Source organism: Typopeltis vanoorti, chromosome 1 (genome assembly GCF_054136105.1).
Source record: "Typopeltis vanoorti isolate ZY-2024b chromosome 1, IOZ_Tvanoo_1.0, whole genome shotgun sequence".
In the NCBI taxonomy this organism is placed as follows: domain Eukaryota; kingdom Metazoa; phylum Arthropoda; class Arachnida; order Uropygi; family Thelyphonidae; genus Typopeltis; species Typopeltis vanoorti.
The window spans coordinates 64,979,077-64,994,710 of NC_143549.1; the positions used below are offsets into that span (position 1 = coordinate 64,979,077).

Below are 15,634 nucleotides of genomic sequence, written 5' to 3' on the forward strand. Positions count from 1 at the left end.
AGATTGTCTGTTACAGCCCCAAAAAGAGTACAGCACATAGAGCAGCAAGATATGTTGTTGAACACAGCTATATTGAGACTTTAACATTATTTTCTTAGTTTGGTCTGTGCAACTTACAAGCAAAACTTTTTGAATAAAAATCTTATATGTTATTACTAAAACTGCATCAAGTATAATTTAATTTTACATGAATAGTGCTCCAAAACTCTTGGGAAATGAAAACATACAACTAGCAAATTTCCAAAATATGTTATATTTATTTGAATAAGCTTTTTATATCTGATATTTTAAAGTCCAGATTCACTGTACAAGTGATATCAGCAAATGGTAAAAATGATTAGAGTACATTAGGTATGATGATCACTACCACATTATTCCCCTTTTTTTTGTCTTATCAAACAGGAACTGCATTTATAATAACTGCATTTTTTTAATGAACAAGTCAAAAAATAAAAGACTCAGTTTAATTTAAAAAATGGCAAATTTATCTTCTAGATATATCTACAAAGATTATCAATTAGTGAAAAGTTTTTTTCTCACTTTTCAGTGCACAGTTCACCCATCCAATCATAACAGTAATATACATGATTATCACAAAGTACACATGTAATGGCACCTTTTTTGGTACTTTATATATATATATATATATATATATATATATATGCTGAAGCTTTCTATGCTGCATCTCAAGCTATAGGAGGCAGACTTCTGTATACAATAACCAACTAGAAGAATATTTTAAATAATAACAACAGCACTAGAAATATACAACAAAACAAAAAAAAAAAAACACAAAAATAAGATCCTTAATTATTTTAATAACAAAGTATAAAATTAATAAATATCACATTCAAGCTGTAAAATGTGATTTAATAAAGCCATACTATAGGCCATGTGAAGGCACTGATTGGCAAAGATACCAATGCAGTAGAATATTCCAAACAGTGGAATAATAACAATTGTAACCAATGAAGGTACTAAAGATGCATTATACAAAAACATGCCTAATTAGCTATCAAATTTTAAATATAATTACTTCATCACAAAATTCAACATCAATTTGTGAAATGGGAATTTATTGCATATTTTACAAAGTGGAATGATGCCCTAAATAGACACATGTGATTAACTGCTAGCTAGGGCTTCCATTTAGGACATGAAGTACAGGAGGAGAAAGCAAGTCAGCATATTCATGGAGGGCTTCTCGTAGTGATCGGCAAACTTGAGCAGATGTGGATGTTGTGCAGTCTACTAAGTGGGGATACAATGATATCAACTGTTGCCACACGCTCCAATCAACTGAAAAGATAAATCATTGCATATCAGATAAACAGTTCAACTTTCACAAAAAACAAATCACATTTTCTGATTTAATGTGTCATAAACTTTTGGCAATTGCAAAGTGTGTGTGTATTTTGTTTCATTATGCTAGAAGTATAAAAAATTAATGATAACAATATATACCAAATACAAAACTTGACATTTCATTATAATATTACACACACACACAGAGAGAGAGAGAGACCTACAATATATTCAAATGTAGTGGAACTATAGATATAAAAATTCAAAACAATCTGGTATATGTGATCATTGTTAGTTTCTATGGGGATTATGTATCCATAATCCCATAGTAGAGGTGTTTAAAGGTCAAAGCATGTATAACTGAGAGGAGACCTCCACATAGCTTTCAAAGGAATGCGGAGAACCAACCAGGGCTTCTGACCTAATGTCTAATCTTGTGGTGTACCCTGTTATGTATCTATCTGGATACTGAACAAATGAGGATGGACTGACAATTTGAGATTTAGCTGACCAAGATGTATTCTTAGTGACTTAAACCACAATGTAAAATGATGGTAGAACATGAAAGAATTTCATGGCAGATGGAGTGTTGTCCGATTAAATAAGGCTCCAATTGTTTTCACCAGGGAACCAGGGCAAACAGTGAAAAGTCAGCTACTGGAACAAATCCTGAAACACGTCCCAATACAACATCACCAGACTTCAAGAATGGTACTATCAACATAAGAAGCCTGAATGGCAAAGAAATGGAACTAGCAGAAGAACTGGATAAGTACCAGATCAACATAATAGGAGTTACTGAAACAAACAAATACAAAAACTGATAAGATCTTTTTAAGCAATAAATACAAAATACACAATCAGGGAAAAGGAGTAGCTACAGTATTCAACACTAAATATGAGGATAATCTTCTTGAATGGCAGGCAATGTCAAGCAGAGTGATGTGGGCAAATATCCGAATGGGGGGGGGGAATGGACAATTAGACTTATTTATGCCTATGGTCCAATGGAGGGTTCCACCAACATAGAAATGGAGGAATTTTTTTGAGGCTTTAGAGAAAGCAACTGACACAATGGAAAAGAAAAAGTTGGTCCTTGTTGGGAATCTAAAACGCAGAGTAGGAAATGATTGTCAGACACAAATTATTTTGGGAAAATTTGGAGAAAAGAGCAAAAAAAAAAAAAAAGAGAGAAAAGTTAATAATAATGGCAAATACCTGTTGGATTTTGCTCAGGACATGGATTGGTTATTACTAACACAATGTTTCAACATAAGAATGTGCACAAATTCACATAGAGAGAAGATGCAAGGAATAAGAAAGTCTCATTGACTATGTTATTACTAATTATATGAAGAGCCAAAGGCTTCAATTTGGCGACGTGAAAGACTATGTTATTGTTCATAGTGATGTTTTCTCACTGATGGAGGACACTAGAGTGTACAGAGGATTTGAAATTGGAAGTGATCACCATTTAGACTTGAGTAGAATAAAATTGAATTTCATATTGAAAAGAAGAGCAGTTTTCAGATGTAAACTGTAGACTAAAATACACAAACATTATTTAAGAAAAAATGAAAGAGTTTGAGGACAGAACCAAACCTTGCAGATTTAGTGGCAAGCCCTGAATTAAACATTGATTCAGCCAGAGAGGGATGTGGTGAGGTAGCCTGCAAGGATAGAAAAATCAGAACTCCATGGTGGACACAGAAAGTTAAAGAGGCAGTGAAGGAAAAGAAGAAAGCATATTGAAAGTTCTTCATGAATAAGTCAGCTTGTGCTCTTAGAGAATACAGAGACAATTGTAAGAAAGTTAAACACTGTGTAAAACTAGCTAAACAACAGTCATGGGAAGACTTTGGTAAGAACATAGAAAATAAATATCAGGAAGGTGGCAAAATATTCTGGAGGCTGTTAAAAAAAGCTCAGAAATGGAGGAAAGAGTGCTGTAAAAGGAATCAGAGATGACCAGGGCCTTCTTATCCATTAGGCAAAATGGGCTATGGCCCAGGGGCGCCATTGATCCGAATATGATATATTAGAAAGGATAGATCATAGTGAAATTATAAATAGATTTGCAGAAAGTAAATGCCACAAAAAAAAAAATTAATTAGAATTTTTTGAAGTTTTTTTTTTCTATTGTGTGTATTTTTATAAATGCAAATAAACTACCTTTATTATATTATAAATATTACTGAATTAAATAAAAATGTGCAATATCAATATATTTTAAAATAAAATTTTTTGCAATGAAAGTTATTTAATTAATTATATGTATTATTTAATTATTGCTCAATCCAATGTGATTAAGGCACCAAATTTATTTAGCCTGGGGCGTTCAAACTTGTTAAGACGGCCCTGGAGATGATACTAGTGCAGCCACTGCACTGCACTGCATTGCAAGACTTTTATTGAAAATACCTCTGTGAGGAAATATCTCTGTAATTCTCACATTCAGTATTATCATCTCCAATTCGACCCTCTGATTTGGCCTTCTGAATTATGCAGTGTAGCTATTATAAAACTTTTATAATCAAAACATCCACATTTGAGCACTTCTGGTTGAATTTCATCCACTCCAGCTGACTTTCCACATTTCAGGTTTAAGATAACTTTTTTCTTCAAGTATGGATATGTATTCATGAGGAAAGTTTTCTACCACCATGTTAACAGTGCTTGTTTCATTTAGCAATCTTTCAAAGTAATAACTCCAGACATCTGATATATTTTTATCTTCAGTTTTCATGCCACCTTTATCACCTGATTCCTTTTACAGTATTCTTTTCTCCATTTTTAAGCATTTTCAATAGCTTCCAGAATATTTTGACACTTTCCTGATATTTAGTTTCTATGTTCTTACCAAAATTTTCTCATACTTTTGTTTAGCTTTACACACAGCAGTTCGGTTTTTCACATTTTGTCTCTATTCTCTAAGAGCACAAGCTGACTTATTCGCCAGGAACATTTAATATGCTTTCTTCTTTTCCTTCACTGCCTCACCCCTTCCTATGCCCACCATGGAGTTCTGAATTTTCGATCCTTACAGACAATCTCACCACATGCCTTGATGGCTGAATTAATCGATGTTTTCTTCAGGATTTGCCACGAAATCTCCAAGGTTTGGTTCTTGTTTCAAACTCTTTCACTTTTTCTTGAATTATGTTTGTGTAATCTGAGTCTACCATTCACCTATGAAAACTGCTCAATTTTGATTTGTTTTAAAACTTTTTCACATACCCTTTTTTTCAATATGAAATTCAATTTTATCCTGCTCAAAATTAAATAGTGATCACTTTCTATTTCAAATCTGCTGTATGCTCTTGTGTTCTGAACCAGTGGGAAAACATCGCTATCAACTATAACATAGTCAGTGACACTTTTCTTATTTCTTTCATCTTCTGTTCATGTGAATTTGTAGATATTTTTATATTGGAACATGCTTTTAGCAATAACTAATCCATGTCTTGAACAGAAATCCAGGAGGCACTTGCCATTATTATTAGTTTTCTCTTTTCTCCAAATTTTCCCCAAACATTTCTATATGTGTGATTATCATTCTTACTCTGCTGTCTTTAGATTTCCAACAAGGACCAACTTTTTCTTTTTTTTTATCGCCAGCTGCCTTCTCTAATGCCTCAAAAAATTCTTCCATTTCTACCATAGTAGAACCTTCTGTGGGATCTTCCACACAAATAAGTTTCATCGTCCAGTTCCCTATTCTGATATTTTCCCACATCACTCTACTAGATGTCATTCAAGAAGATTGTTCCCTATTCTGATATTTTCCCACATCACTCTACTAAATGTCATTCAAGTAGATTACACTCGTATTTAATGTTGAATACTATAGCTAATTTTCCCTAATTGTCATTGCCTAAATATAATATTTTGTATTTGTTGCTAAGAAAGCATGCATTATGAATATAATTATCACAAACACTCATGTGGCTTCTAATCTTTCATCAACTGTTTCATTTCTAATATAGCTCTTAGATTCAAAGTTCAAACTGGCTCAAATGGGGGAGGCAAAAAATACATTAAAATATTTCAAATAACATACTCACCATTCTGAGGCGGTGCTTTCTTTAATGATGCTATGAGAGTAGCTACAGCTTTTAAGACAAAAGAGATTTCAGCCATCCTATGTCTGTAATGTTGAACATCAATAAAAATACATGGATGTTCTGTTTCAAAATTTCATCCAGTTTAACATATTTCATTAAGATATGCAAAGTTTCTTTAAGATATAGAAAACATACAGGAAGTTCAATAAATTCTTAATGCAACAGCTATTAGCTTGGTGTATTTATAAAAATATAAGCAAACTAATTGTGAAGTCAGCATATTCAATACAGGAGGTCTCAATCAGTAGTAACATACCATAGCAGAACTTTTATTACATTCCTAGCATTCAGCACATTCTGGCAATACATTCCACTCACTCACCACTCTTCATGTAAAAAGTTTACTCCTCACCCCTTCTCCATCACACCTAAGGAAGTATCAAAGTCAATTGTCTTTTTCATGAAATCTAAAAGTTTGAATTTGTGAGAGATCTCCAAACCAATACTTGAACTTTATGATGGTTCACTGAATCGATTGAAAAATATTACATGTTATGCACTGACTTTACTGTCATTACTCTGTACTTATATTATGCTCCTTCTAACTAGCTGAAGTTAACTTTGCTATCTTGGTGCTGATTTGTATGAGATTTAAAAGTCTAGATCACCATTAGTTTCATGCATGGCATGTATGTCAAACTGGAAGGTGGAATTTAATAATAAAATAACAGAACACATAAATACTTTTAATTACCGTGGGTGTAAAATATCACATGAAGAAGAAAAGGATAGAAAATTAAAACCTACAATTTTTTTGCAGTAAATTAAAGATACCAAGAAATTACATAATTGGTTTAACCACCTATATCATCCATTGTGGATCAAATAATAAGCATGCTCATACGCTTCGTATCCATCATATATTTCAATGTGATATCAATGATATTACAATTTTAATATGCACTTCGCATCCATGATAATCTTGACGTCTATAGACATTTGGCCGGTAGTGTGGTTAATCCTTTATCCAAGCGTAAGCAAACAATTTTTGTGCCTGAACTATTTTCAGGACTGGGGAAAGCACATCTCCTTGCAGACATGTATAGTTCTATGAATTATGGGAAGGATCACTACCCAGACCCAGTGGGAGCCAGACTCAGAGGTGATACTAAGTTTGAAGTAATTCAGAAATCATATTTTCATACTAAGGCAAGTGATGTGAAGTCATTAGCCTCTTTATACAAGTTGCCCCAGTGCTGAAAATAGTTCAGGTGAAAATTTGTTTGCTTACACTTGGATAAAGGATTAAATTATATAATTTCTTGGTATCTTTAATTTAATGCATAGCCAAGTGGAAAAACGTGCAACAACTTTCCCTAATCCAGAGTATTTTAATAATAAGGTGTGACACCTTTTGGCTACTCGTATATGAAAATATGACTTCTGCATTACTTCAACCTTAGTATCACTACTGGGTCTGGTTCCTACTGATGAGACCTCTATAAAGGTCAAAACTGGTCTGGGTAGTGATCCTTCCCATAATGTATAGCATTAGACATGTCTGCAAGGAGATGTGCTTTGCATTATGGGATACTAAAGCAAGTGATGTGAAGTCATTAGCCTCTAGTCCTGAAAATAGTTCAGGCACAAACTTGTTTGCTTACACTTGGATAAAAGGATTAAACCAAGTATATAATTTCTTGGTATCTTTAATTTATAGCATAACCAAGTGGAAAAACTTGCAACAAATTTTTTGCAGGTTACAGGACTGATAAATAGAACTTTTAATCCTAATCTTGCACAAAAAAAAATATGCTTAAAAATATACAATACTTTAGCAGTATCTACAAGATAGCAGCAAAATTTGGACAATAAATAAACAAAGAATAAAAACAAGTGAAATGAGAAGAACTGCAAAATACATTATCATATCAAAAATAATGAAGCTATTTTAAAATAAAATCAACAGAAGAAAAACTAAACAAAAAATTGGATAGAACATGTAAACCAAATGGCCAACATTTGATATTATCCAAAATAATTAATAAAATATAAACCAATAGGAAGAAAAGGCCAAGGTAGACCTCAAAAGAGAACATCAGTACATCATAACATTTAATCCCTATCTGGATTAAGTGTTATGATGCTTGACTTAAGAAAATAAAAAACTAGGGTGTAAAAGTAGCTAAACATAATTCTTGAGAAGATTGGTACAAATACAGACAATAAATATCAGAAAGGTGGAAAAAAGTTCTGTTTGCTATTTGAAAAGTTTCGATATGGATAAAAGATATTTTGAAAGACTTAAATAAAACAAGAAGTGAAAAACAGCGGTAATAAATATTCAAGAGAAATGCAATCAGGAGTACATATCTGCAATTAAAATACAAAAACGTGAAATGTGAGAAGGCATTTGAGGTCATTTTGAACCAGAAATGCATGGAGAAAGGTATGGTCAGAAGGTTAAAATCTAGATCATTGGTATAGAGCTTTCATAGTACCCATCTGTTAAAATAAAAATAAAATAAAACTGAAATGTGAGAATAACAGGGGAATTTCCCTGCTGAGTGTCCCTGGTAATTATGAAAGCAAGCTTGAGAAAAGGCTAAGAAAAATTAAGACTAAGGAAAACTTGGAGAAGAACAAACTGGGTTTGAGCAAAATAGAGGTTTTCAGGATCAACTTTTCACTTTAAGACAGACAGCTGAAAAATCATGAGAATATAACAAGAATTTGTCCCTAAGTTTTGTACATCTGGAAAAGACATTAACAAGATGCCAAGAGAAAAGCAGTTTAAACTGCTACAATTATATGGTGTAAATCACATATTATGTTGAACAAGATATAGTCCATATTTGAGTTGTAAGTAAACAAATGGAATTGAAGGAGGTACAGGAAGATGGTTCGTTGTTAAATCAGATGTGAGACAAGGGTACACATTATCCGTAATTGTTATTCATCATCTATTGTATATGGATCATATTAAGAAGGAAATTGACATAGGCTGAGTGGATAGCGTGTCTGTTCTCTAACCCAGAGACTGCATATGGGTTCAAATCCCATCATATGCATGAATGTTTGTGATCGTCTTTAAATGGGAGACCACTATCCCATTTACTGGAGAACCTAAGTGGCTTGAAAAAGTTCCATATTTGGCCTCAGAGCAGGGTTCCCAGACTATGCAAAAAAGAAATAAAAATACAAATATATATAATTAATAAAAATGGTTTTATTGTTGTTGTTTTTTTAATTACAGATATGTATTCCTGATTTTTTTAAGGAGTAGGACATTTATACCATGGGTAAAAAAAAAATGACATCAAAATTGGAGATATTAGTCTCAGCTGTTTACTTTATGCACATGATATACTCCTAAATAAATCCAGTGCAACTCTGCAGGATTCTCTAACAAAATTGAATAACTTTTATAATAAATTTGGTATGAAAATCAACAATAAAACGATCAAAATTGTGACAATAGACAGCACACAGAAAACCGAGTATTAGCTTAATCTAGAGATACTCAATTCAATTACATTCTGAATGGAGAATCTCTAGAACAAGTAAAACATTTCAGCTATTTAAGCAGAAGATTATAAAATGGAAGCTGTCATTATTTGGACACATCTGTAGAATGAGTGAGGACCGGAAGATAAAGACATTTATGTTTGGTATTTTGGATGGTTTAAACAGAAGAGGTAGACCATATAGAGAATGGATAGACGATATAAAGGACTGGTGTGGAATGGGTGTACAGAAACTGCGACACTGTGCACTGGAAATAAAGGTGGAAGAAGATAGTGAAGGAGGCATCAGACACCAATGGGCAGTGAGCCCATGGTTCGCGATGATGATGATGATGAAGACCTAGGTTAGAAGTTAAACTGTTGATCAAAGATTGAAGAGTTCTGAAAAAAAAAAATAGAGAAGTTTACAGATAGCATCATTGATTGAGTCATTAAAAATGCAGATATTAGGAAAACTGACATTGTTAGCATTCAAAAATGTGTGAGACCAGAACTAATCTCAGGTGGTATGGTTACTTAAACAAAATGGGAGAAGAAAGATTAGTAAAGGTGTTTGATGACAAGATGGCAGAAAAAAGACACAGAGGAAGATCAAGGTGAATTGATGTGGTTACAAGTGTCTTAGAACAGCGCTTCCCAAACTGTGGGCCACCCCCACCCCCCTTGGGGGCTGTGAAATAATGAAAACAAATTTAGATATGTTTTAAGACTAAGTAGATTTTTTTTATCTTAAAAGAAATGTATTTAAGTTATATTATTTATTATTTCTTTTTTATTATTTTTTATATTCTAATGGAAAAAATCACACATTGGTGTGGATTCACAAATTTTGCTTCCTGCGTATTTCGGCGCTTAATGAATATATGCTTATTTATATAAGTTTCATCTCAAAACAGAATTCTAAGAATTGCAGTTTCAAATATTTCCCCTGATATTGACTTTTTGTGTAGCAGTATTGAAACACATCCATCACAATAAATTGTTATTAAACTTCTTTTATGTTTTTAATTCTTTCTTTATTACTAATCGCATGTGCTTGTACTACAAATGCATAATAACAATATATCTATCTATATAAAAATATGAGATAATGTGCCATGTCAAATGTGTTGACCTGGCACATTTCATACTGATAATTTTTTCGACGAAAATTATCAGTATGAAGTTGGTAATAATGTAAACTTCTCATGCAGTGCTATCATAGTATTCTGACCCTTTTGATGGTACATATCAGGACTTTGATTACGATGATGGTTTTACTACAGTGAGAGTTGCTTGTAGTTTAACTCAAACTTGTGAAGTATTTGTATCTTTGGACATTATTATTGACTTCATTTTTGGACATTATTGAGTCATTAAAAATGCAGATATTAGGAAAACTGACATTGTTAGCATTCAAAAATCTGTGAGAATAGAACTAATCTCAGGTGGTATGGTTACTTAAACAAAATGGGAGAAGAAAGATTAGCCAAGCAGGTATTTGATGAAAAGATGGCAGAAAAAAAGACATAGAGGAAGATCAAGGTGAACTGATGTGGTTACAAGTGTCTTAGAAGACCAAAATATAAATGCTGACAATAAAAACAATACTGGAGAATTGGCAATCAGACTACTTCGGACGAAAATTATCAGTATGAAGTTGGTAATAATGTAAACTTCTCATGCAGTGCTATCATAGTATTCTGACCCTTTTGATGGTACATATCAGGACTTTGATTACGATGACGATTTTACTATAGTGAGAGTTGACTGTAGTTCAACTTAAACTTGTGAAGTATTTATATCTTTGGACATTATTATTATTGACTTCAAAAATGGTGCATGTGCATTCACTGTGGTTTACAGTCACTGGTGAATGTTGCATATCAAAGATTCCAAATCATTCTCTTTGATGATTCAGACCTTCATGTTTTTAACTTTTCATTTCACAAAAAAATTATAACCACAGAACAAAATGGAAAAATGTTACCAAGTATTCAGATTATTGTGGATGGCAGTGTTGAAAAAACAAATGTGGAGATGAGATGTGGTGGATAGAGTAAAGGCCAAGACTGAGAGTCATAAAGTGATTCATATGTTTTTGATCCAGGAACAAAACAAATGTGTTGTTTGAAGTGCATTTCTTCCAGATTCAAAAAGAATCTTCATTAGATAGGTCCAGGATAAGATCAAAGTAATTTTTGTTTTTCCTGATTAAGAAGACATCAAAGTTTCTTTAAAACTTAAATAACAGTATGGCAGAAAATTGCCTGAAATGTCTAAGAATCACTCTCTGATGGAAAGGAACATAAAATGTTCACCATGAAGCTCATTACTCAGTCCTTGATTGCTCATCGACCGCCATCATGTTAAATAAATGTTATCAATAATAAATTTCTCCATTTGAAAATAATAATTCTTTTACCCTTTATTACTGCTTCTCGATAAGAAATATTTAATTAAAAGAAAATACTTAAAGAAATTTATAAAGAACATTAAAAATTTAAACCTCCTTTTGAACCCCTAGACATTTATTGACCCCTTGGATAGCCACATCGAACCCCCAGGGGTCGATAACCACTTTGCCGACCCCTGATCTAAATAAACACAAATTTAATTGTTTATCTAGCTAAACACAAATTTAATTGTTGGCAACACTCTCCATCTCAAAAGATTCCTTTATTGCAATCTTTTTCACAAAATGAAGTTTCACTCAACAGTTAACAATTATCAGTGAAAGAGATTAAGGTATTTGTATCAGATGCCATTTGAGAATTATAAAGTAGTCAAAAACTGTTTCCAGATTCTCTATCTGATGTTGAGTGATGAAAGAAATATTTTGGACGAATGAACATGTTACTATATATAAGTACTAATTCATATTATAAAAAAAACAAAACAGACCGTTAACTTTTTTTTTTTTATTTTGACAGGCTTTCTTAGAAATTTATTAAACTTTTAAAAATGACAACAAAATTATAAAACGTTATACTTGGAAAATTAAAGCTAATAAGTTTTACCTTGGATGTAAAATGAGGTTTCATCTTATATCATCATAATACAACATAATATGTTGTACATATCAGGAAATTGATATGTACAACATATTATGATAGTACTATATGCAAAGTTTACATTATTACTAACTTTCTATCAATAATTTTGCTCCAAATTAGTCTGTTATCTGTCTCCAATACTGTTAGATCTTATATTTTATAAGATGTTTTAAGACACTTCTCACTGTATCAGTCCACCTAGATCAACAAATACTTCTTTTGATCACCATTCCTTTCCCATTCTATTTAAATGACCCTTAAATTAGCTGTGTTCACATATTCTTGAATTCTAACAATACTAGGTTCCTTCCTAATAGCCTCATTTTTAATATAATTCTGCCACTGATGCCATCTTGTTCACTTTCCTAATTTTTCTCAGAACTTTCACATATGTGGCTTCTAGTCTTTCATGAACTGTTTTATTTCTAACATAGTTCTTAGATTCATAAGTTCAAACTAGCTTGAATACTGTCTTGTACACAGCAGGTTTAGCATTTTGACTAATTTCTCTCTTATTCCATATAAATTTATTCAATTGACTTCCTATCAAACCCAGTTGTGCTAATTCTGATGTGCATAGCTAAAAGGTTTTACTTGTTCTACTGGTTCCCCATTCAGGATACAGTTGATGGTTTCAATGTTCCTTCCTATTTTTATAATATTTGTGTTTTTTTTTTTTTTTTACTGATTTTCATAATAAATTTGTGACAGCAGTGATTCAAATTAGTTAGGAAATGCTGCAGATTTGTACTGGTTTGTTTAGGTGTATAACCTTATCTGCATAAACTAAAGAGCTTAAATTAACATCTTCAATTTTAATATCAGGTTTAATATCCTTCATAATGTGATCCATATTGATGATGAATAATAATGGAGAAAATGTGCACACTTGGGTTGCAAGTGATTTTATATCACACCATATTCCTGTACCTCTCTCAATCTCATTCCAATTGCTGACTCTCAACTCAAATATAGATATATCAAGACCTGACACAAAAAAAAAAATGAGACTAACCCTATAGCTTGGGAATGGAGAGTGGGAGGGGAGAGACAGAGAGATGGTTATAGAGCATGTTCTAACCTGTCACTGTGAACAAGGCTCAACTCCATCGCTTTACTCAGTACAAGTGGACATGTTCAAATACAGATGTTTTCTTACCCTCGGTCAGAAAATGTTCAAGTGCAAGAGTGAACAGCGAGCTAACATCAAGTTTCATGTGAAACTGAAAAAATCCACAATGGAAACTTTTCAATTATTGACTGAGGCTTACAGTGAAGAGTGCATGTCTTATGCATGGGTTTTTGAATGGCACAAACAATTTTCAGAAGGCAGAGAAAGCATGAAAGATGATGATCACCTAGGCTGCCCATGCACAGCAGTTACCGATGACAACATTAAAAAGTGCGAGATGTGATTCGAAAAGACAGAAAGTTGGGTGTTCGAGCTGTAGCTGAGAAAGTTCATTTGGACAGGGAAAGTGTTCGATGCATTTTAATGGAAGAATTGAACATGAAAAAGGTTTGTGCAAAAATGGTTCTAAAATGTCAGATGAACAAAAAGAATGTCACAAGGAACTGTGTTTGGACCTTTTGCAACGCATTAAGGATGAACCAAATTTATTAATTCGGTAATTATTTGTGATGAAACTTGGATATTTACATATGATCCAGAAACCAAGCGACAATCAATGCAGTGGAAGTCAGCAATATCTCAAAGGCTAAAAAAAAAAGCAAGCATGAGTCATTCGAAGTTCAAGGCCATGTTAATTGCTTTCTTAAATATCCGACAGAGTGGGTTCCCAGTGGCCAGATGGTAAATCAGCAGCATTACCTTGAAGTATTGACAAAATTGTGCGAAGCGAATGTGTGAGAAGGAAATGACCAGAATTGTGGAGAAATGGTTGGATTTTGCACTAAGACAATGCACCAGCCCAATAACACTTTGTCTGTGCAGCAGTTTTTAGCTAATCACAACATCACTGTGCTTGAGCACCCAACCTATTCACCAGACCTGGCTCCCTGCAACTTCTGCCTCTTCCCAATGATCAAGTCGGTGTGCTCAAAGAAACCCATTTTTGTCAGTAGAAGATGTGAAAGCAAAAACAATGGAGATTCTCAACAACATTTCAGAAAATGATCTGCAGAATTGCTTTGAACGTTGGCAGCATCATATGCAGCTGTGTGTCAACTCAGAAGGGAACTATTTTGAAGGAGATTGTAGTTGATTTTCTCAATTTGTTAAATAAAAAGAGATACAGACACAGTCTCATTTTTTCTGTGTCAGATCTAGTATATATAAAATCATTTCCATATGTTATATATTGCTGAATATAATATCCCACCATATAATCTAGTGTCTTGAATTTTATTTATTTATTTTTCTTGGAACCTTGTTATATGCTTTTCCAGATCTACAAAACTCAAATACAGCTCATCTAATGAGCCATTTCCCAACTACAATGTCCAACACTTAACTGCATCCCACAATTATAGTACTGATGTGCTCAGTTTTTCATAACTCTTATGTATAGGATATATATATATATATATAGCAATTTGTAGTATTAACTCGGTATTGGGATATGTTCATATTTATATATACTGACTGTAACCTAACCGAGACTAGAATAACAATTAAATTTATTCAAAACGCAACATGTTTCATCAGATTGTCCGACTTTTTCAGGCATGGGAACATAGAAAGCAAATAAACACTATAAGAAACATTGTATCACTATACAAACGACTATTATAAAATTCAATTAGTTTTGAACTGTAGCTACAGTCCATGTTGAAGTTCTATTGTTAAGCAGCTGCGTGCGTCTGATTTCACGAATGTGCCAATATCGGATAGCAGAGCTGAAAGAGTCCGGTAGATTATAGCTAAGGTTATTATTTATGTGATGAGGGTCCATAACAATTTCCTTAGACTTGACTATGCGGCGCTCCACCTTGTCCAGGCATATATGAAGGTTTGAGGTTGTTGTGCAGTTTATCTCGTGTTGACGGCCTTCATCATTTGTGTTTACTGAAAACAGTACATGGCTTGACAGGGCACTTGCTCTAGTTCTTTTGTAGGCAATGTCCCTCTGGTCTTCTTCCAAGATGTAGGAGGATGGATTTTTCTGTTTGGCCATAGTATTGCTTTCCGCAGTCACATGTGATTTTGTACACTCCTGGGAATTGTAGATGGTTGTGAGCTTGTTTGTATTTGCTTAAAATCGATCTTAGTTTAGGAAGAGTAGAGAAACAGGTTTTTATGTTTTACTGCGCCATCAAAACAATGCAGAAACACAAGGCAATCCCAAAGGTTATATTTCCTTACCATATATCAGCTTGCTCTCCACGAAACTAAGAAGAATTTTACGAAAGTTCAACATAAAAACCTGTTTCTCTACTCTTCCTAAACTAAGATCAATTTTAAGCAAATACAAACAAGCTCACAACCATCTACAATTCCCAGGAGTGTACAAAATCACATGTGACTGCGGGAAGTAATACTATGGCCAAACTGAAAAATCCATCCTCCTACGTCTGGAAGAAGACCAGAGGGACATTGCCTACAAAAGAACTAGAGCAAGTGCCCTATCAAGCCATGTACTGTTTTCAGTAAATACAAATGATGAAGGCTGGCAACATGAGATAAAGTGGACAACAATCTCAAACCTTCATATATGCCGTGATGAGGTGGAGCACCGCATAG

The 15,634-nt window shown here is 33.3% G+C and overlaps 1 protein-coding gene across 1 annotated transcript in view; it reads right to left on the reverse strand.

The window, feature by feature from the left end:
• Positions 1-235: 235 nt before the first annotated feature.
• Positions 236-15,634, reverse strand: part of mon2 (Mon2 homolog, regulator of endosome-to-Golgi trafficking) — a 749,535-nt gene continuing 734,136 nt past the window's right edge. The window contains exons 35-36 of the mRNA XM_090397718.1: positions 5,370-5,452; positions 236-1,299 (exon numbers count right to left, since the gene is read on the reverse strand). Of these exons, the coding sequence (XP_090253844.1) occupies positions 1,133-1,299; positions 5,370-5,452 (250 nt within the window). The 3' untranslated portion in view covers positions 236-1,132. The remainder of the gene's footprint in view (positions 1,300-5,369; positions 5,453-15,634) is intronic.